General features: G+C 45.7%; 1 protein-coding gene across 2 annotated transcripts in view; it reads left to right on the plus strand.

Moving 5' to 3' along the window:
• The window catches only part of gps1 (G protein pathway suppressor 1), a 112,797-nt gene extending 89,696 nt beyond the window's left edge, over positions 1-23,101 (plus strand). For both annotated transcript variants that reach the window (XM_038776877.1, XM_038776876.1), the window contains 2 exons: positions 3,450-3,584; positions 19,994-23,101. In XM_038776877.1, the coding sequence (XP_038632805.1) occupies positions 3,450-3,584; positions 19,994-20,068 (210 nt within the window). In that variant the 3' untranslated portion in view covers positions 20,069-23,101. The remainder of the gene's footprint in view (positions 1-3,449; positions 3,585-19,993) is intronic.
• Positions 23,102-24,282: the final 1,181 nt, after the last annotated feature.

Here is a 24,282-nt window from a genome sequence, read left to right on the forward strand (position 1 = left end):
CTGAGATTTTGCGAGGAAGGAGTACCCGATAGCACCGGCCTCCTTGCTGTTGGAGACGGTACTGTTGGCGGGGGAGTTTATTGGCGATCTGTGGGAGGATTTTGGAGGAGGATAGGGTGTCCATGGAGGGGATTAAGGCTAGATGGGAGGAAGAGCTGGAGGAGGCGATGGAAGAGGACCTGTGATATGAGGTGCTGTGAAGGGTGAATGCCTCAAGCTGATGCGCAAGGTTGGGGCTGATACAATTAAAGGCCGTGTGTAGGGCACACCTCACAAAAGCAAGGATGAGCCGGCTCTTTGTGGGGGGGGGGGATGATATCTGTGGGAGGGGCCCCACAAACCACGTGCATATGTTTTGGTCCTGCCCGAAGCTGGAAAGGAGGGAGATATTTAACATCACCTGCGGGGTACATGGAGCCGGGTCCACTTGAGGCCATTTACGGGGTGTCGGACCGGCCTGAGTTGCAGGAGGGTGCGGTGACAGACCTTTAAGTCTTGGCCTCGCTGATTGCCCGCAGGTGGGTCCTGTTGGGGTGGAGGAAAAGTTCTACAATTCATGGGTTTATTTATCATGTACTTTCGGTAGTTCATTGTCCTTGAACATTAAGGGGGGGGGGGGGTTGTTCGGCTTGTTGTTTGCTTTTTGTTTTTAATGCTTCAGATTGCATATTGGTAGGGGTGTTTCTCTTTATGTTTCCTGTTTGTATGGTGAAAATGATGAAAATATGGAGAGTAAACATTTTTAAGAAGTGAATAACTTTCCATTTCCTGCATTAATTAATCTACTTTCTTGCTGCCCACTCACTTAAACCATCCCTATCTCTTTCCAGTGTCTGTGTTCTCCCCACAGCTTAGCTTTCCATTTAACCAGTTAACCATGTATCATATACATTACTCTTTATTTAAGTCATTAATATAGATTATAAGTAGCTGAGGTCCCAACATTGATCCTTGTGTACTCCACTATTCACTACCTGACAATTTGAAAAATTCCTATTTATACCCACACTCTGTTGCCAAACTGCTAGCCAGTCCTTTAGTCATTCTAATATATTACCACTACAACTGGATCCCTACTCATCCTGCTCAAGGTTCTCTGCCAGCCGTGGGGAAATATCAAGGCAAGTCACACAACCATCGAGCTCCTGCCATGGCTGCAGAGAACAGTACCTACCCCCTTGACAATATTCTTTCTTATCAGCACTACGTTCCTCTTCTTAACTATCATAAATATGATAGTTAATGGCATATAAAATATCAATCCAAATATTACTTTAATTAAATTTCAAGTATAGGACAAAGGAGCACACATTCAAAGTGTAAATTTTGGGCTGATATCAGGGCAGTTTTCAAAGTGATTAATAAATGGAATGGACTGAATAGAGCACTGAAACAAAAACCCCATAGCCATTAAAGAAACAGTTTGATTTTCTGGGTGAATGAATTAGAATTGCCCGCGTGATCTGACTCGGGAGCAGTTATCCTGTGAAACCGTGCTACTTTAACTGCATTCACTTTTGTGAGACTCTGCCAATATCAATCCAAGCCAACTGTTAAAAGTTCCACAAACGGTAGCATAGTGTATAGTACTGCAGCCTCACCGACAGGGACCCAGGGTCGATTCTGACCTCGACTGTGTGGAGTTTGTACGTTCTTCCCTTGTCTGTGTGGGTTTCCGCCGGGTGCTCTAGATTCCTGCCACAGTTCAAGATGTGCAGGTTAGGTGGACAGACCATGCTAAACTACCCCTTGGTGTCCAAGGATGTGCAGGTTAGGTGGATTGGCCATGGTCAGTGTGGGGTTATGGGGATAGGACAGGGGACTGGGCTTTGGTAGAGTGCTCTTTCGGAGGGTTGATGCAGATATGATGGGCTGAATGGCCTCCTCCTCTACTGTAGCGATTCTATAGATTCTTCTATGGAAATAACCCGATGGAACTCTTGTCACGTACGGTTATAGATTCCATGGAGCTGTATTTTTATGTACCATATTAAGACAGGAATTCTGAGTTATTCAAAATTATGTCAAGTTTCAAGAGAGTAAATAGTAATGGAATATTATCTTCAGTTGATGAATAAGCAAAAGGGGATTCAGATGGTTTATCACTGGAAATACAAAGTGGAAAGATAGAGGAGCACAGAACACTTAATGCATGCACTATTAAGGTGAATTAACAAAACTTCTTACTTAAAAAATATCCAAGCTGATTCTAAAATAATTCAGTTATTTGTGTTGGATGTTAATGACCTCCTCCACAGCCAAACATCCCTTCATAATATTTGCTGGTAATTCAGAATTTGCTCCACATGAAGGGTGGGGCAACGACTACAACAATTCATGTGCGTTCACGGGTATTGCAGAGAGCTTGCCGAAATTGATCACACTTTTTCATTTTTGAATATTTGCCAAATGAACCAACTGCTGATTTTTAGAGGCTGTGCTACAGCGTTTCAATTTGAAGAAGTTTAGTGAACACATCTCATTTTACTTGGGAGAACTACACTGCAGATTACAGCTTTTCCCAAAGGATGACACAAATTGCCATGCATAAGAGCATCCAAATACATGACATTCTTCTTGGACTTGGGGAAATGTATCCCAAATTGTGTTACAAACATCAACGTTCATCTTTTTGGAATCTCTGCTCTCTAAAATGGTTTGATTATGTAACATAGTCAACTCGAATGTGATGGATGACATTATATTTTACAACTTTTGGGGAGGAAAGATTTTGACTTGCCTCTGCAAGGTAAATCTTAATTAGTTATTTTAGCATCAAACAACTAATACAAGTCTAACACCAAAAATAATTAGATGACGCCTTGAGATACAAGCGGGAGGGGTTAAATGTTTTTTTTTGATTCCTATATTTTCTGTTTTTCAATACCTCTCTCAATGAAGTCGCTCAATGGTATTGGACATCTACTGAATGACAAATTAATATTGATTGGGTACCTTACGAAGACTACTGTCAATTCAAATATTTATTTCTCATTTGTATTTGTGTAATATGTAAAAAAAAAATAAAAATAAATTTAGAGTACCCAATTATTTTTTCCAATTAAGGGGCAGTTTCGCATGACCAATCCACCTACCCTGCACATCTTTTGGGTTGTGGAGGTGAAACCCACGCAGACACGGGGAGAATATGCAAACTCCACACGGACAGTGACCCAGAGCCGGGATTCGAACCCGGATCCTCCGCGCCATAGGCAGAAATGCTAACCACCGCGTGCTGCCTGTGTAATATGGAAAATGACCAAGAGTGTAACCTGTTCTGCATGGTACCTGAACATTTAACCATAGTACAGTGTTTCTGTTAGTTAATGTACAAACTTTGTCACCCAACACAATATTGATGATGAACAGATCGTTGGCTAGTATCTTTAATTCAGAAACAAAAATGTCAAGAGGATATTTGAACTGATTTATTTTCTAATTGTTCATAGATTCTGTATGCCAGGGATGTAGATCAACGCAGCACAACATTTGAAAAATCCTTGCAGATGGGCAAAGAGTTCCAAAGAAGAGCAAAAGCCATGATACTCCGAGCTGCTATTCTGCGCAATCAAATCCATGTTAAGGTACTTGGGCATTAAATGATAACTAAATCAAGGTACAGTGCAGTTTTCAGTGTCTACCTAACTGGTAGTGGAATTGCTGTAATGGAAACTAAATGCAGGCATTATAACCATGAGTTACTGGTCGGCAGTCATTTTTATTCTCCACCATCCTCCCAGGCTAACCCCTCTGTCCTCTGATTCCAGCAGCGTTCAAATGACACTCCGCATAATGTGGGGAACACCCCTAATCATTCAACTAGGCACGTCCCAACTTTCTGGACTCAACATTGAGTTCAGCAATTTCAGGACCATAACCTCAATCCTGTTATTTGCAGGTTTTGATTTTACTCTTTATTTCTTTTGTTGCTTTCAGGCAGGAGCTATTCATCATTTTGCACTCTAGACACCCTTCATCAATCAGCTGACAATAATAATCTTTTTTTTTAAAATAACTTTTATGGGAATTTTTTGAAAAATATATATGCTGCTGACCTAGTTCCTTATCGTTGAGCCAGAAAGTCAAGGAAAGGCTGCCACCTCCTAAAGAACCCTTGTACCGACCCACTCAGGGCGAATTTGACCCTCTCCAGCTTAATAAATCCCGCCATGTCATTGATCCAGGTCTCCACGCTCGGAGGTCTCGCATCTTTCCACTGCAGCAAGATCCTCCGCTGGGCTACTAGGGACGCAAAGGCCAAAACATCAGCCTCTTTTGCCTCCTGCACTCCCGGTTCCACCCCAACCCCAAATATCGCGAGTCCCCAGCCTGGCTTGACCCTGGACCCTACCACCCTTGACACCGTCCTCGCCACCCCCTGCCAGAATTCCCCCATGCCGGGCATGTCCAAAACATATGGGCATGGTTCGCTGGGCTCCCCGAACACCGAATGCACCTGTCCTCACCCACAAAAAACGTGCACGTTCTCGTCCCGGACATATGAGCCCTGTGCAGTACCTTGAACTGGCTGAGGTTAAGCCTCGCACATGAAGAGGAAGAGTTCACCCTCTCCAGGGCGTCCGCCCATGTCCCCTCCTCAATCTGCTCCCCAGCTCCACTTCCCACTTAGCCTTCAGCTCCTCTACCGACGCCTCCTCCACCTCCTGCATCACCTGGTAGATGTCAGACACCTTCCCATCCCCGACCCACACCCCCGAAAGCACCCTAACCCTTACCCCCCGCGGGGCCAGCGAAGGGAACCCCTCCACCTGCCGCCTAACAAACGCCTTGACCTGAAGGTACCTGAACATTTTCCCCGGGAGGAGCTCAAAATTCTCCTCCAGTTCACCCAGGCTTGCAAACCTCCCGTCAATGAACAGGTCTCCCAACTTCCTAATGCCCGCCCTGTGTCACCCCAGGAACCCACCATCAATGTTCCCTGGGACAAACCGGTGGTTCCCCCGCAGCGGGGCCTCCACCGAGCCCCCCACTTCCCCCCTGTGTCGCCTCCACTGCCCCCAAATTTTGAGGGTAGCCGCCACCACCGGGCTCGTAGTGTACCTCGTTGGAGGGAGCGGCAACGGCGCCGCTACCAGTGCCTTCAGGCTCGTGCCTCCACAGGACGCCCTCTCCATCCGCTTCCATGCTGCCCCCTCCCCATCCATTACCCACTTACGTACCATCGAGACGTTAGCCGCCCAATAGTACCCAGAGAGGTTGTGCAGCGCCAGCCCCCCTCTATCCCTGCCCCGCTCCAAAAAGACCCTCCTTACCCTCGGACTCCCGTGCGCCCAAACAAATCCCAGAATGCTGCTGTTCACCCTCCTAAAAAAGGCCCTTGGAATGAAAATGGGAGGCACTGAAACAAAAACAAAAACCTCGGGAGCACCGTCATTTTAACGGACTGTACTCTACCCGCCAACGACAACGGCAGCATGTCCCACCTTTTAAACTCCTCCTCCATCTGCTCCACCAACCTAGTAAAATTAAGCTTGTGCAAAGTCCCCCAACTCCTAGCCACCTGAACCCCCAGGTACCTAAAACACCTCACTACCCTCTTTAGCGGGAGCCCACCAATCCCCTCCTCCTGATCTCCCGGGTGTACAACAAACAGCTCGCTCTTGCCCAGGTTCAATTTATAGCCTGAGAAACTCCCAAACTCAGCAAGAATCTCCATCACCTCCGGCATTCCCCCCACCGGGTCTGCTACATACAGCAGCAAGTCATCTGCATACAGCGACACTCGGTGCTCCTCCCCACCCCGCACCAGACCCCTCCACCTCCCCGACTCCCTGAGAGCCATGGCAAGAGGCTCAATTGCCAACGCAAAAAACAAGGGGGAAAGGGGGCACCCCTGCCTCGTCCCACGGTGGAGCCTGAAGTGCTCGGACCTCCTCCCATCTGTCACTACACTTGCCATCGGGGCCTCGTACAGCAACCTCACCCATTTAATAAACCCCATCCCAAACCCGAACCTCTCCAACATCTCCCACAAGTACCCCCACTCAACCCTATCAAAGGCCTTCTCCGCATCCAGTGCCACCACAATCTCCGCCTCTCCTTCTGCCGCCGGCATTATTATCACATTTAGCAGCCTTCGCACGTTAGTGTTCAGCTGCCTCCCCTTCACGAAACCCGTCTGATCTTCATGTATCACCCCCGGCACAAAGTCCTCTATTCTAGTGGCCAAGATCTTCGCCAGCAACTTGGCGTCCACATTCAACAGTGAAATTGGCCTATATGATCCGCACTGCAAGGGGTCCTATCTCGCTTCAGGATCAGGGAAACCAGCGCCCGTTACATCGTCGGGGGCAAAACACCCCCTCTTATAAAATTCAACCGGGAACCCATCCGATCCCGGCGCCTTCCCCGACTGCATGTGGCCAATCCCTCTGACCAGCTCCTCCAACTCGATCGGCGCCCCCCAGTCCCTCCACCTGCTCCTCTTGATCCCTTGGAAATCGCAGCCTGTCCAAAAAGCTCTCCATTCCCCCTCCCACCACCGGCGGCTCCGACCGGTACAGTTCCCTGTAGAAGTCCCTAAAGACCCCATTGACCTCTGCCCCCTGCCGCACCACATTCCCACCCCTATCCTTCACTCTACCAATCTCCCTAGCCGCGTCCCGCTTGCGAAGCTGATGCGCCAGCATCCTGCTCGCCTTCTCTCCATACCCGTAGATCGCTCCCTGCGCCTTCCTCCACTGTGTCTCCGCCTTTCTGGTGGTCAATAATTCAAACTTGGCCTGTAGGCTACGCCGCTCCCCCAGCAATCCCTCCTCCGGGGCCTCCGCGTACCTCCTATCTACACTCAACAGCTCCCCCACCAGTCTCCCCCTCTCCCTGTGGGCTCGGATGGAGATCAGCTCCCCACTAATCACTACCTTCAGAGCCTCCCACACCATCCCCACCCGGACCTCCCCAGTATCATTGACCTCGAGGTACCTCTCGATACATCCCTGGACCCTCCTACACACCTCCTCATCAGCCAACAACCCCACGTCCAGACGCCAAAGCGGGCGCTGGTCCCGCACCGCCCCCATCTCCAGATCCACCCAATGCGGAGCATGGTCCAAAATCGCAATAGCCGAATATTCGGCCTCCTCCACCCTCGGGACCAGTCCCCTGCTCAGAACAAAGAAATCAATACGGGAATCAACCCTGTGCACATGGGAGAAAAAAGAGTACTCCCAAGCCCTCGGCCTCCCAAACCTCCAGGGATCCACTCCTCCCATCTGGTCCATAAACCCCCTCAACACCTTGGCCGCCGCCGGCCTCCTGCCTGTCCTTGAACTAGAATGATCCAGTAGGGAATCCAGCACCGTATTGAAGTCCCCCCCCCCCCCCCCCCCCCCCCCATGATCAGGCCCCCCACCTCCAGGCCAGGAATGCGGCCCAACATACGCCTCATGAAACCAGCATCATCCCAATTTGGGGCGTACACATTTATCAACACCACCCTCTCCCCCTGCAGCTTACTGCTCACCATCACATATCTGCCGCCACTATCAGCCACCACCTCAGACGTCTCAAACGCCACCCTCTTCCCCACCAGGATCGCCACCCCCCGGTTCTTCGAGTCGAGCCCTGAATGGAAAACCTGCCCCACCCACCCCTTCCTCAGACGGACCTGGTCCGCCACCTTCAGGTGGGTCTCCTGGAGCATGGCCACGTCCGCCTTCAGCCCCTTCAGATGCCAAAACACCCGGGCCCGCTTAACCGGCCCATTCAACCCCCTCGCGTTCCACGTGATCAGCCGTATCAGGGGGCACCCCGCCCCCCTCCTCCGTCGACTAGCCATGGCCCATCGACTGCTCGCCCCTGGCCAGCACCCCTTTGGCCTGTTTCCCATGGCGATAGAACCTCACCCCGACCCCCTCAACCCACACCAGCTCCTCCCTGGCCAATCCAGCAGCAACCCTGTATCTCCCCCCCCCCCCCCCCCCCCCCCGGCTAGGACCCCTCCTAGCCGCAACGCTCCCTCCATAGTACTCCCGTGAGCCAGCTGACTTCTGCTGACCCTGGCAGCTCCCACCCTAACTCCGACCCCTCCCGATAGGAAGTCACCCTGCATCAGCTCCTTGGCACTGCTTCAGCGCGGGAAAATGGATCTGATATCCACGCCCCTTGCCACCAGCTCCACCCCCCCCCCCCCCTCGTCCCGCAGCGCGGGAAACCAGAGGAAAGCCCGCGCTTTCACACTGCCCCATCCCACCCCTCCATCGCAGCTCCCAAACAGCAGTCCCAACCCATCCACCAACCCCGTACAACACCATCCAAAAGCGAGAGAAAAAAAAGAAACAAACAGAATAGCCAGCAACAGCATAAACCGTGATACAGAAGAAAAAAAGTCCCACAGCTCCCAATCTCTAGTTCGAGTCCAACTTTTCAGCCTGCACAAAAGCCCACGCCTCCTCTGGGGACTCAAAATAGTAATGCCGGTCCTTGTAGGTGATCCACAGGCGAGCAGGCAGCAGCATGCCAAACTTCACCTGCTTGCCGTGGAGCACCGCCTTTGTCCGGTTGAACCCGGCCCTCCGCTTAGCCACCTCCGCGCTCCAGTCCTGGTAGACGCGCACTACCGAATTCTCCCACTTGCTGCTCCTCGCCTTCTTGGCCCATCGCAGAACACACTCCCCGTCACTGAACCGATGGAACCGCACCAGCACCGCCTGCGGGGGTTCATTCGCCTTAGGCCGCCTGGCCAGTACTCTGTGGGCCTCCTCCAGCTCCAGGGGCAGATGGAAGGATCCTGCCCCCACCAGCGAGTTCAGCATCACGGCCACATAGGCCGGCAGGTCCGACCCCTCCAGCCCCTCCTCGAGGCCCAGGATCCGCAAGTTCTTCCTCCTTGATCGAAACTCCATCTCCTCTAAACGATCTTGCCACTTTTTGTGGAGCGCCTCGTGCATCTCCACCTTCCCCACAAGGGCCGAAACCTCATCCTCGCGCTCAGAGGCCTGCTGCTGCAACTCTAGTATCGCTGCACCCTGAGTTGTCTGGTTCTCCAGCAGCTTACTAGTCGTTACCTTCAGGGATTCCAACAACTCCCCTTTCAGCTCTGTAAAATAGCGCAGAAGGGCCGCCTGCTGCTCCTCCGCCCACTGCCTCCACTCCTCAGGGGCTCCACCGGCCGCCATTTTGTCCACCTTCCCCCGCTTTTCCAGGGGAGCTGCTGCCGTTTTTCTCCTCGCCCCACTCCGAGTCCGCACCATAAATCCCGGGGGGTTTTGCTCCAGACCCCTTTATCCACCGGGAATTGTCGAATCAGCGCCGTTTGGGGCCCTTAAAAGAGCCCACAAGTCCTATTAAAGCGGGAGCTGCCGAACGTGCGGCTTAGCTCCGCATAACCACAACCGGAAGTCGACAATAATAATCTTTATTGTCACAAGTAGGCTTACATTAGCACTCCAATGAAGTTACTGTGAAAATCCCCAGTCGCCACCCTCTGGTGTCTGCTCGGTTACACAGAGGGAGAATTCATAATGTCCAAATTACCTAACAGCACGTCTTTTGGGACTTGTGGGAGGAAACCAGAGCACCCAGTGGAAACCCACGCAGACACGGGAGGAATGTGCAGACTCTGCACAGACAGTGACCCAAGCCGGGAATTGAACCTGGGACCCTGGTGCTGTGAAGCAACAGTGCTAACCACTGTGCTACCGTGCAGTGAAGTTTCTCTGAGCTGCTTCCAGTGCAAGTTTATCTCTCATTAAGTAAGGAGATCAAAACTGTACACCAATATCCTGCACAGTTGTCGTAAGACTTCCCTACTTTTATACTCTTATCCACCTTGCCATAAAGGCCAACATACCATTTATCTCCCTAATTACGTGCTATAACTGCATGCTAACATTTTGTGATTCATGTACAAGGCCATCAAAATCTCTCTGTAGTGCAACATTCTTCAGTCTCTTGTTAGGAAGTAGAAATAATTTAAAGTCATTTATATTTGTTCTTTAAGGTAAAATATAGCTTTAAATTTAGCTTAATTTCATGTTTCTGTATTCCACATTGGCACTAACGACATAGGTAGGAAAGGGGACAAGGATGTCAGGCAGGCCTTTAGGGAGCTAGGATGGAAGCTCAGAGCTAGAACAAACAGAGTTGTTATCTCTGGGTTGTTGCCCGTGCCACGTGATAGTGAGATGAGGAATAGGGAGAGAGAGCAATTAAACACGTGGCTACAGGGATGGTGCAGGCGGGAGGGATTCAGATTTCTGGATAACTGGGGCTCTTTCTGGGGAAGGTGGGACCTCTATAGACAGGATGGTCTACATCTGAACCTGAGGGGCACCAATATCCTGGGGGGGAGATTTGTTAGTGCTCTTTGGGGGGGTTTAAACTAATTCAGCAGGGGCATGGGAACCTGGATTGTAGTTTTGGGGTACGGGAGATTGAGAGTATAGAGGTCAGGAGCACAGATTTGACTTCGCAGGAGGGTGCCAGTGTTCAGGTAGGTGGTTTGAAGTGTGTCTACTTCAATGCCAGGAGTATACGAAATAAGGTTGGGGAACTGGCAGCATGGATTGGTACCTGGGACTTCGATGTTGTGGCCATTTCAGAGACATGGATAGAGCAGGGACAGGAATGGTTGTTGCAGGTTCCGGGGTTTAGGTGTTTTAGTAAGCTCAGAGAAGGGGGCAAAAGAGGGGGAGGTGTGGCGCTGCTAGTCAAGGACAGTATTACGGTGGCGGAAAGGATGCTAGATGGGGACTCTTCTTCCGAGGTAGTATGGGCTGAGGTTAGAAACAGGAAAGGAGAGGTCACCCTGTTGGGAGTTTTCTATAGGCCACCTAATAGTTCTAGGGATGTAGAGGAAAGGATGGCGAAGATGATTCTGGAAAAGAGCGAAAGTAACAGGGTAGTTGTTATGGGAGACTTTAACTTTCCAAATATTGACTGGAAAAGATATAGTTCGAGTACATTAGATGGGTCATTCTTTGTACAATGTGTGCAGGAGGGTTTCCTGACACAATATGTTGACAGGCCAACAAGAGGCGAGGCCACATTGGATTTGGTTTTGGGTAATGAACCAGGCCAGGTGTTAGATCTGGAGGTAGGTGAGCACTTTGGAAACAGTGACCACAATTCGGTGACCTTTACGTTAGTGATGGAAAGGGATAAGTATACCCCGCAGGGCAAGAGTTATAGCTGGGGGAAGGGCAATTATGATGCCATTAGACATGACTTAGGATGTGTTGGTTGGAGAAGTAGGCTGCAAGGGTTGGGCACACTGGATATGTGGAGCTTGTTCAAGGAACAGCTATTGCATGTTCTTGATAAGTACGTACCAGTCAGGCAGGGAGGAAGGGGTCGAGCGAGGGAACCGTGGTTTACCAAAGAAGTGGAATCTCTTGTTAAGAGGAAGAAGGAGGCCTATGTGAAGATGAGGCGTGAAGTTTCAGTTGGGGCGCTTGATAGTTACAAGGAAGCGAGGAAGGATCTAAAGAGAGAGCTGAGACGAGCAAGGAGGGGACATGAGAAGTCTTTGGCAGGTAGGATCAAGGAAAACCCAAAAGCTTTCTATAGGTATGTCAGGAATAAAAGAATGACTAGGGTAAGAGTAGGGCCAGTCAAGGACAGTGGTGGGAAGTTGTGTGTGGAGGCTGAGGAGATAAGCGAGATACTAAATGAATACTTTTCGTCAGTATTCACTCAAGAAAAAGATAATATTGTGGAGGAGAATGCTGAGACCCAGGCTATTAGGATAGATGGCATTGAGGTGCGTAGGGAAGAAGTGTTGGCAATTCTGGACAAGGTGAAAATAGATAAGTCCCCGGGGCCGGATGGGATTTATCCTAGGATTCTCTGGGAAGCCAGGGAAGAGATTGCTGAGCCTTTGGCTTTGATTTTTAGGTCATCATTGGCTACAGGAATAGTGCCAGAGGACTGGAGGATAGCAAATGTGGTCCCTTTGTTCAAGAAGGGGAGTAGAGATAACCCCGGTAACTATAGGCCGGTGAGCCTAACGTCTGTGGTGGGTAAAGTCTTGGAGAGGATTATAAAAGATACGATTTATAATCATCTAGATAGGAATAATATGATTAGGGACAGTCAGCATGGTTTTGTGAAGGGTAGGTCATGCCTCACAAACCTTATCGAGTTCTTTGAGAAGGTGACTGAACAGGTAGACGAGGGTAGAGCAGTTGATGTGGTGTATATGGATTTCAGTAAAGCGTTTGATAAGGTTCCCCACGGTCGGCTATTGCAAAAAATACGAAGGCTGGGGATTGAGGGTGATTTAGAGATGTGGATCAGAAATTGGCTAGTTGAAAGAAGACAGAGAGTGGTAGTTGATGGGAAATGTTCAGAATGGAGTTCAGTTACGAGTGGCGTACCACAAGGATCTGTTCTGGGGCCGTTGCTGTTTGTCATTTTTATAAATGACCTAGAGGAGGGCGCAGAAGGATGGGTGAGTAAATTTGCAGACGACACTAAAGTCGGTGGAGTTGTAGACAGTGCGGAAGGATGTTGCAGGTTACAGAGGGACATAGATAAGCTGCAGAGCTGGGCTGAGAGGTGGCAAATGGAGTTTAATGTGGAGAAGTGTGAGGTGATTCACTTTGGAAAGAATAACAGAAATGTGGAATATTTGGCTAATGGTAAAATTCTTGGCAGTGTGGATGAGCAGAGGGATCTCGGTGTCCATGTACATAGATCCCTGAAAGTTGCCACCCAGGTTGATAGGGTTGTGAAGAAGGCCTATGGTGTGTTGGCTTTTATTGGTAGAGGGATTGAGTTCCGGAGCCATGAGGTCATGTTGCAGTTGTACAAAACTCTAGTACGGCCGCATTTGGAGTATTGCGTACAGTTCTGGTCGCCTCATTATAGGAAGGACGTGGAAGCTTTGGAACGGGTGCAGAGGAGATTTACCAGGATGTTGCCTGGTATGGAGGGAAAATCTTATGAGGAAAGGCTGATGGACTTGATGTTGTTTTCGTTAGAGAGAAGAAGGTTAAGAGGTGACTTAATAGAGGCATACAAAATGATCAGAGGGTTAGATAGGGTGGACAGCGAGAGCCTTCTCCCGCGGATGGAGGTGGCTAGCACGAGGGGACATAGCCTTAAATTGAGGGGTAATAGATATAGGACAGAGGTCAGAGGTGGGTTTTTTACGCAAAGAGTGGTGAGGCCGTGGAATGCCCTACCTGCAACAGTAGTGAACTCGCCAACATTGAGGGCATTTAAAAATTTATTGGATAAGCATATGGATGATAAGGGCATAGTGTAGGTTAGATGGCCTTTAGTTTTTTCCATGTCGGTGCAACATCGAGGGCCGAAGGGCCTGTACTGCGCTGTATCGTTCTATGTTCTATGTTCTATGCTAAGAAAGGGTCAAAACTTCAGTTTTAGTATCAGTTTTAAAAGATTGATTGTGCATCTGTAGTTGGTTTGGATTCCTCATTGTAGTGAGGGATTTACAACGTTAAAGTAATACAGAGCTTTAAAAACTAAGTTGTTGTTAGTCACCGGGGGCCCACACAGAAAAGCAGAAGCCATTAGTTCAGTTGGCGGAAGCTAACCCAGGAGTAAGCAGCTCTCACAGAAACTGCCAGAACAGGCAGGACAATGCAGATGGACAGTAAGCCAGTCCCAACCTAAAGAATCAAAAGTCCTAGAAACCAGGGAATGGCTCAGAAGAGAGTTCCAGGAAGACTGTCAAGTCAAAGGAACAAGAACAGGAATCTGCCCCAGCTCCTGTTCAGTGAATACATAGAATCCCTATGGTGCAGAAGTAGGCCATTTGACCCATTGAAACAGCACCAACCCTCTGAAAGAACACTCTATCTATGCCCAATCCCCTGTGCTATCCCCTAACCCCACATCATTGGACACTAAGGGGAAATTTAGCATGATCAATCCACCTAACCTTCGCTTGTTTCGGCTGTGGGAGGAAACCAGAGTACCCAGAGGAAACCCACGCAGACACGGAAAGAACGTGCAATCTCCACACAGTCACTAAAGTCCGGAATTGAACCTAGATCTCTGGTGCTGTGCAGTTAAAGGAGCAGAGAGACTGCTCCAAATTAAAGGGACAGCGCAGGAAGCAGATTTAAACTCAGCTTCTGAGAAGCCAGAGATCCAAGGTGACCCAAAGATTGGTGACACCCTAATACAGTGTGTAAAGCAGGTTGCTCTTTTGACATGGCTGGGTATTTGAGAGATTGCCTGGAAGCTTGAATGCATGTGGCGATCCAAGGCAGAGGAATACCGGAAGGAGAGGTTGAAACCTTGGAAGCAGATCCTAGGTGAAGCGATCCGAGAGAAAACATTGTTTGAGAGAAGATTCTACGGAGTGTTCTTCAAGAGTAGAGTTTGGAAAGCCTCCTGTGAAAGTGGGAGTTCCAGTGAGACCAGTTGGCCCATAGTTATCTGGAGAAGTGTAGATGGGGTGAAGGATTGGGGAATTATGGTTAATCTTTCATTGTTTGATTAATGTTTTACTTTTCTGTTAAAAGTTAATCGGCAATTCTATGACTCTGTTCAGCAGCTGCTATCCACGTACCTCAACAAAAAATAATGGTTAGGATTTATCAAGCAGGGTTGCATCCTGGGGTCTGACGTGTCCAGTAGTAACATCAGCTGGGATCGTACACCCTCTCCATTTGAATAATTTTCTGCTTTTCTATTTTCCTGCCAAAATGAGCAACCTCACATTTTCCTACATTATACTCCATCTGCCAACTTTTTGCTTGCTTGTTTAACCTATCTATATCTCTTTGTATCCTCCTCAAAACATGCTTTCCTGCCTGTCTTAGTATCATCAGCAAATTTGGCTACAATACTGACTGTCCCTTCACCCAAGTCACTAATATGAATCATAGAATTTACAGTGCAGAAGGAGACCATTCGGCCCATCGAGTCTGCACCTGCCCTTGGAAAGGACACCCCACTTGAAAATGAAATTAAAATCTCTTATTGTCACAACTAGGCCTCAACGAAGTTACTGTGAAAAGCCCCTAGTGGCCACATTCCAGCGCCTGTTTGGGGAGGCTGGTACGGGAATTGAACCGTGCTGCTGGCCTGCCTTGGTCTGCTTTAAAAGCCAGCTATTTAGCCCAGTGTGATAAACCAGCCCCTTAAGTCCGTACCTCCACCCTATCCCCATAGCCCAGTAACCCCACCTAACCTTTGTGGACACTAAGGGGCATTCCGCCTAACCTGCACATCTTTGGACTGTGGGAGGAAACCGGGGCACCCGGAGGAAACCCATGCAGACACGGAGAGAACGTGCAGACTCCGCACAGATGGTGACCCAAGCTGGGAATCGAACCTGGGACACTGGAGCTGTGAAGCCATGGTGCTAACCACTGCGCTACCATGCCGCCCCTGATCATAAATAATTGAGGCACCAGCACTAATCCCTGTGGCAATCACTGCTGGTTGATTTACTTTTCACACCATAGCCCTCTCTAAGCACAATAGTATCACATTTGGAATTGAAACCCCCCTCCATTTTCCACCATGAATCTAACCATAGGTTTTACACTTCCAGGCACAGAAACATTAATTAACCCACCTTATTTCTAATGTCTACCAATATGCATAAATCCCTGAAACTCCCTTTGTTTTCCTAACAACAGTATCACTCCCTCCTGCTGAACTCCATTGTTTTGTAACAATTTAACATCCATTGGGGTGTTAACCATCTGAGGAGATCACCTGCTTCCAAACTTTCTGGTTCCTGCAGTATTACCGGGAGTGGTGGCCACAGCTGGGACTGCAGCTGTCCCCAACACGGATCATTGCTAGAGTTACATGGAAAGTTAAGTGGGGAGAGATTGTGTGTGGTGTATTGAGAATGCCAGAGTGGCAGGCTTGTGTGAGGGCATTGGAGAAATGTTGGACAGAGAAGGGGGAGGGAAGATGGCCTCCGGTGGAAGGAGAAGGGCCCCCATGAAGGAGGCACCCTTTTCTGCCACATGCTCAAGGGTATTACCTTCTGGGTGTCATACTCACTGCCAGCCTGCACCTGCTGCCCATGCAAGTGTCCCCGAGGTAACTGAACAATAAAAGGCCTTAACTGACACATGGATGCAAGGCAGCTTGTGCCTCTCCTGCCAACTGTAAAATTGTGGTGTGGAAAGGTGGGTTAACGGCAGGAAAAGCGGCCATGTATTTTATGCCCCCTACACCGCCAGCAAACCTGCATGTAGGGGAGCATAACATTTTGCCATAGTGTATAAACTAATATAGAGAGAGGTTGTATAAACTAGGACAAAAGATATACAGAGAAAATAGACATGCAGAACTCCAGAGCCAGGCTGTAAAATGACGTGCATACAGAAAGAAAATAAATATTGAGAGAAGTACAAAACCAAACTTCCCATTAGATATCCTCAAGCACTGGTACTGAACTCTCATCTTCCTTCAGTTTCTCTACTATCCCACCTCTTAGCCTCTTTGAGCTCATCTTGTCCATTAAATCCACTTCCTGCTTTCCCAATTCTCTCCACCAACCTGATGACCACTCGACTTCCTCCTTTTGTGCCAAGGATCTATCTGTTGATCTCTCCTGTTTCTCATTTACATGCTGCCCCACGGTGACATTATCCAAAAACACATCAGGTTTCACATGTACACTTATGACTCTGAGCTCTCTCTCAACTCCAACTCTCTGCCCGCCACTGCTTCTGTGCAGCCACACTGCTTGTTTGACATTAAGTACTGGATGAGGCAACATTTCCTCCCATGATATATTTGGAAAACCAAAACTAAACCCTAGCCACCATTTCCCTTCTCCTCTTACCTCGATGCTTAAGTTGGCACAGATCTGAGCTTCCAACACCATATCCTCTTCACCATCAGGGCCAACCTGCTTCCATATCGTGTTACCATCTGTCTCCATCCATGCCTCAGCCATCTTATGTTGGAACCTTCATCCATATTTTTCTTATGTACAGACTTCACTATTCCAGTACTCTCTGATTAATGTCCCGTTCTGCATCCACCAAGAACTTCAGCTCATCCAAATCTCTGCTGATTATACCCTAATTTGAACCAAATTCCACTTATGGGTCAGGTCTCTGCTCATTAACCTGCATTGCCTCTTGGTTTCATTGTTATTACAACTTTTAAAACTTCTCATTTCCCCTGTTCAAATCCCTCCATTCCTTCACCCCATTGGACGTCTCTAACTCCTCCAGCTCCACAACTTCTGGAAACTCGGTGTATCTCCAATTCTGACCCCCTGTGAATTCCACTTCCTTCGCCTCACCATTGGCAACCCTGCTTTCAGCTGTTTGGACTTCAGCTTTGGAGCTGACTCCCTTTGCATCACCACCTCTCTTGAAGACAGATCATAAAAACTGCCTCTTTGATCAACTTCTGGTCACCTGTTTTGATAGAAAGAAAGACAATACTTATATTTATATAGCATCTTTCACTATCTTAGACGCCCCAAAGCACATCACAATTATTGAAGTACTTTAGAAGTGTTGTAATATCGAAAATAGTTTCTTTGATTCGGAGTAATTTTTTTTTTTTGTCTGGTTTTGCTCCTTGGGGCAATTGTATTATTGTCATGTGTTAAAGGCATATATCAATGTAAGTTGTTGTACAGAAGAGACGACAGGATCAGGGGAAACAGCATACACCATATATCAAGAGACTAGGACAAATTTAATTATGATCAGCTTATTTTAGGACGCAAGTATTTCAGCCCACCTAGCAGTTTTCCAGATGTCTATTGTAACAGTTGTCCAGCTTGGAGCTCTTTTAGAACCTTTTAAAAGAGGTTTTAAATTTTAAATTTAAAGCTTGGATTTAATGATGTCAATAAGCAGAGCACTTGGTTTCGGGAGGAGGTGGCCATGTGCACAGATGCAAATTTTAAAACTTTGTTGGCTCAGGATTTGTGTTCTTAAGAGTCACACCATAACCGATCAGTAGGGGCTGTGCCAGTCAACAAATAATCAGTTGGAAAGAAGCCATAAAAGTGAAATTCAAAAATGGCCAGTCAACAACAACTGATTTTAAAACCAAAACGGGAAGACAAACCCAATTCAATAGCTTCAAATTTGTTTGGGCAAAAGCCATTACAGCTGCCATTTGCTTTCTTTACTGAGTTGAAGAGATAATAAAGTTTGTTTCATCTATTGTATATTAAAAGTGCTGAGTGGGTCGCAACATTTCAAAATGTGTGGCCAACTGCTGTGCCAGGCTCAGTCTAATATCAACATCAATATTTTGATGCAGTACCAATAATGCCTGTAGATGGCACAGTGATCAAGGTTTTCAATGTCAAATATCAGACATTGGTAACTGCCAAAGCAATAGCTGACAAGTCAATAACAAAATAAGTTGCATGAGTATATTTCTCGAGTCCCATTCTCTCAATTGATAAAGGTGCTTTTTTAATCCATTAACCCTGTGCAACTCTCCTGCCATGCAACCCTGCTGCATGACTTTATCTACATTCCAACAACGACCAAACAAAAAAAACCTTTGGCCTGCTCACTAGATTCATCGGATTAACCCCAATTGCACCGTGCCTACCAATGCACTTTTATGACTCCACCACCCGTGCCTGAAGCCCACTGAACTTCAGGTCTTCAAATTGGGTACCTGCCATCATTCCCACAGTACCTGTATTCTGTTAGCCATTTCGGCCTGCTGGTCATGTACAATCTCTCACTGTGACCCAGCAGTGCCGGTAATCAGTGTGACCACCTCCCAGCAAGCAACAATCTGCGCTACTACGCCTCCTATTTCAAAACCTACAGATGGCTCTGGGAATTAGCATTTTAGTCAGAATTGCTTCATCTTTAAGAGTTTTATCTTGTACAAATGACACTACTTTAATGAGAAGATTTTCAGCTGGGGGGGGGGGGGGGGGGGGGGGGGGGGGTGGTGTGCAGGGTGAGTGGGTGGTGGAACTTGATCATATTGAAATCAACAGCCCCAAAGTTCAGACTTTGGCCTGGATGATTTCTGCTGTTTTACAGTGCGAGATTGGCAACACGAAAACAAATTTGGGCGATTTGGATTTGAAGTTTTGCACTGCTTCCCATTTCTTTATTGATAATTACTGAATCAGATTGCTTTTGATATGTTTTCATTTAATCAATCAGATATTTGATTGGTGGTCATAACAGTTAAGACCGAATTTCGGCAATCAATTTTGTCCCATGAATGAGTGACACCCTGAAATGCGATGCTTTCAGCTTGGAAACCTTTTCAATGGTAGATGGAAAGAATTTTAAACATCAGTGTGTATATGCAATGGTGAACACATTCTTTGGGCTGATGTGTGTAATTTTTGTTTTAGTAAATAATTGCGTTATCAGATTTGTGGGAGGGGATCATGTAACACCACAGTAGTTATGTGATGCTGTTGCCCATGGATTAATTTACATTTAGATTTATTGTCACGTGTACCAAGGTACAGTGAAAAGTATTGTTCTGCGTACAGTCCAGGTAGATCGTTCCATACATGAAAAACATAGGACAAACGACAAATATACAATGTAAATACATAGACATCGGGTGAAGCATACAGAGTATAGTGTTGCAACAGTAGAGAAGAAGCGCAGAGAGATCAGTTCAGTTAATAACCGCCACAATCAACTATGTTACATTATTCTTCAATCTCCTGCCATTTTTTCTTGTTAACCAACACTTATTGTTAAATAAATATTATTCACCAAATTAATTTGGTTAATATAACATTTCTGGAGGTAAAGGTTCTGAAAACAATTCTAAGTTCAGATAATACTCATAAAGCTACTATTGTTTTGGTCTAGCAGTTTTTGACCAGATATGAGTATGTTTGAAAGGTTGTATGATATTTACTTTATTTTGTTGAAGTTCAATTTTGCATTAATATCTGATCATGTAATTCCATACATTGGTTTATGGCCTTGTCATTTATTTACTGTTATTTATTAATAAAGGTGTGTTCCAACTTGTCTTGGATACATGATAAGCAAGCATTCTGGATATTAAATCCATGACTGGCCACTGTTAATTGTTTTTTTTTATTTCTCGACAGTCCCCTCCACGAGAAGGAAGCCAAGGTGAACTTAATTCTGCAAACAGTCAAACTCGAATGAGCACCAATATGTAAAGAAATAAAGACCCTGTTAAAGAAGAACCAGCGCTGTGTGCTTTGCCTTCCACAGTTCTGTCAACAAAGAACTGCTTTTTGGCTTTAAAGAAATTCAAACAATTGTAGAAGTGAACCTCTATCCTGCTGTTTTTGGGGGCACGAAGAAAGTTTTGTTGTTTAAATTGAACAAAAGATCCTTTGGATTAAAGAGGAAGATGAACTGTGTACCACAGGATCCAAATCTTTACTTAAAAACATTTTTTTAATTATTTTCAGGATCCTTATTGTGATCTGTGGGAGAGCTCTGAACAGTCGAGTGGCAAGGTTTTAGTTTCTACAAAACTGTGAAAAGCGTGCTGGAATAATAAATGGAGGATTTTGTACCAGTGAATGCGTTACTGTTAGTTCATGAGTAGTAAAGGCCCATGACTGTGGAATGGAGCGGGCATGATTGGGTTATGGGAGCCTTTCGCACAAGTAAAGTAAAAGCCGTGACTATCATTGGTGCGATATTCTATTCATTCCAGGGCATTGTTGAAAAGTGCTTTTAAAAGACCTGTCACAATGGTGTATAGTGATTATGCTGAGTTTTATTAAAAAGTTCCATTGTTTTTTTCCACCATTTTAAAATTATTATTTTCTACTGCCACATGTTTTCCTTCAGCCAAGAGGTTGGGGTGGCTGTGCCATAAATTCCTGCAGCTGCCATCAGTGCTGTCTTGTGTTTGATGAAATTCTTACTCCACTGGGTACACCTGGAAGCATGATTCCTCTTTTATTCCCACCACTGCTGCCTGCTGTTTCGCAACCATGAAAATTGACACAACTCTTTAATAAACAAGATTTTTAATCTTTAATAAAAAAATCTTTAAATAAAAAAACAAAATTCAACTCGATTCAGTTATATGACCATCTGTTATTCCGGTAATCAACTGCTAAAACATCAGGGCCATCCGGAACTATCCATTTGAATTTCACTAGTTAGCAGTCCAGTAACACTTTTCAACAATGTCCATGGAAAGAAAAGTTCCCTTTCTTCATTATTCTCAATGTCTGGTGTCTCTGATTTTCTCATGAAAATGTATGGTGTCATAGTTGATGATCAGTAATTGGTTGTTAGATCACAGCAGTAATTGTTGGCTCTATCTTAAGAGTATCAAAAAAAACCCTCAAGACTGGTATAAATTCTGCATTAGTTTAAACTTTAATGCTCTATGTATGATACAAATTCTTCATCTCTGGCATCACTCCCAAGCAACATTCAAAATAAAAGTATGGTTTATTTTATTTAATAAAAGGAAATTTAATTACAAATTTGCGGTAGTAGTAAAACACAAAAATAGAAATATAGAGAATATATAGAGAGAATGTCTTGCTATTATCAGTGACTTGCAGGTTTTTTTAAAAACAAGTGTGAAAGGTAGTGACGTGGGAGTGCTGGTCGGACTGAACACAAGTGAACCTGTGGAGCTTACTGTTCTTGGTGAGAGATTTGGTTTCTTCTTTGGGTGTGCGTTGCCTTGTGGAATTTTAAGCTCTTCAAACTGCTCCTGAAGCACTACATTTGCAAGTTATTGTTTTTTCAGTTTTGGCCTCTGTAAATTATCTTTCAAACACACCCACAGAATAAACACATCACCAGCAAAGAGGAAAGCTTTGTCCCTTGATCTTTTAACTGTTCTGTTTACGGGCAATACAGTAACTAGTTTGACAATTTTGTTCCTGTATGTTCCTTTTTAATTGTACAAACTGTGTGATGAGGACTGACATATTGTCATGTCAGAATAAAAGAAATGGTATTTCTTGTTACAGCTGTAATACATTACACATCAACAATACAATGTTTTCCATACCAATTTAGAGTCAAATTTTGTAATTATATGAAAAACATTAGTTGTGGAGGCCTAGGGCAGCACAGTGACACAGTGGGTTAGCCCTGATGTCTCACGGCACCGAGGTCCCAGCTTCAATCCCGGCTCTGGGTCACTGTCCGTGTGGAGTTTGCACATTCTCCCAGTGTTTACGTGGGTTTCACCCCCGCAACCCAAAGATGTGCAGACTAGGTGGATTGGCCACGCTAAATTGCCCCTTAATTGGAAAAAATGAATTGGCTACTCTAAATTTATATCAAGAAAAACAGTTATGGAGGCCTAGTTAACATTTTAAGTGACTGAGGAAGTTGTCTGGTCAAGCTTATTTGTCCGTTAAAACTGGAAGAAAGCACAAATAATTACCACCCTTTAGTTGTTATCTCTTTACCTACTCGGCTATCCAGTTGCAATTACAGTTCCTGGGACTGATTGGCAGTGTGTGTATTGTTTCACTTCCCTCCCTCATTGTTGGAACATAGATGATATACTTGTCACTTGAATAGGAGGGATTGGCAGTAGTAGATGCAATAATGCCATCCCACCTCTTGGTCCAGACTTTGACCCCATATAAGACAGGAAATAAAATAACCCTTTTCACTCTTTCTTTCAGCCAAAAATGCAGCTATGACAGTTTGCATGGTGCTGTATAATGTAAATGACGTGGAGTAAATGGACATAAGTACAAATTTGGTCCGTACAGCCCAGATTTTAAGCTCTGCTTTGTTTTGATTTGATCTTTGGCAGAATAAATTCTTCACTGCATAGAGATCAAATTAGTTGCATTGTAGAGCCTTGGATGAATACTTCATATACTTGCAGAATGCCACATTGAAAGGCCAGCAAACGGTTTGAAAAGATGAATTGCTAAAATGTACCAATTGTTTCTTTTCAAGGCTTTGTTTTTGATGAATGTTAGTTTCTGTTGACAGCGCAGAGGTATCTTCTAATTGACAACTAATCAGGAAAAGAAGTGTTAGTTGACGCTTTTTGCATACTTGCTAAAATCGGCCTTTTCTCTTGTGGAAACTTAACATAGGACCCTCTGGTATTTGGTACGGTTTTGGTTATATTTTCTTATACATTAGTGCACGGTATTTAAAATGTATGAGTGTTTACAATGGGATTATTTTGATTTTGTTTTAAAAAGGATCAAACAAATATAAAGCCACATTTACCTCAATATTACGTGTTCATCCTTTGTCCCAGTTTTTCCGTTACTCAACCTGTAGGTGTTATGGTGTAAAGTTTTCCAGATTCAGACTTGGTCTTCCCTACATAGAATCTACTGGGCCACACTTGCGCATGTGAACACAGGGTAAGTTTCAGTGAACCAATCGCACAGGAAAATAGGATTCACAAGGATTCACCAATTTCCTTCTATGTGATAATGCCGACATTTGTGTAAATACAGTTGGTAAATCCAAAACCATTCTCTCTCTCTCTGTTCACAATATTCCTGTTTATTTTCTACTTTAAACCTGTTAAATTCAAATTACCAACTCAAGCTTCAGATATTAGTAGTCTTTGTGTTCCATGACTATTGCAGAAAGTTGGAATTTTATACTACTACTCTTTCGTATAAATTTCAGTGTGCAAAAAATTGTGCATCAGAAAATCTTGCTGATATTTGATTGAATTTCTGTGAATAAAAATGTGGCAAAGGGATATTTAACAGACTGACCAACAAAATTTGGCTGGGAACTAATTCAGCCAGATTTTTTTTTTTTAAAAGTGTTCTCATCTTACACTAATTAACAACCCTTCAAAAGGGATTCATTTGTCAATTTGGTGACCCTAAATGGTTACAAGTCAAATGAGATGAAATATGTATCCTTTCAATTGACAGCATGGGTTTGTCGCACCGAAAGAGTTCCCGTTACCTGATTCCCTTTCGGAAGGGAAGCCGCGTAACCCCCCCCCCCCCGGTCAGTCAAAGGACTGACGGGCGACTCTGAGCAGTGTCCAAGGGTCTTTGCAGCTTGGTATTCCAAAATTCTGGAATCCGAGACTCTGGGCCCTGAGCATTTTGAATCAGGGATACTCAACCTGTAGTATGATTTGATGTAGCTGTATCTCGTTTGTACAAAATCATAATCAAAATCATAATCTTATCTTTGAGTGATGTTGTACACTTGGCTTGCATTTTAAAACTTGAAACTCATTTTTTTTTTGCTCGTCTTATTTTTCATTCAGTAATGAATTTTGTGTGTCTGTTTTTTGGAGATATAGGGTAGGGAGGATACTGAAATACAGAAATGTTTATCAGGAGTGGAGGGAGATTGGAGTTTTCAGAGCAAGCTTCCTGGAGGTGCTGTTCTGGGAGTTAAACAAAATTAATTTTCTTTCTCATTCATTCTCCCC

The sequence above is a fragment of the Scyliorhinus canicula genome, chromosome 18 (genome assembly GCF_902713615.1).
Source record: "Scyliorhinus canicula chromosome 18, sScyCan1.1, whole genome shotgun sequence".
NCBI classification, from domain to species: domain Eukaryota; kingdom Metazoa; phylum Chordata; class Chondrichthyes; order Carcharhiniformes; family Scyliorhinidae; genus Scyliorhinus; species Scyliorhinus canicula.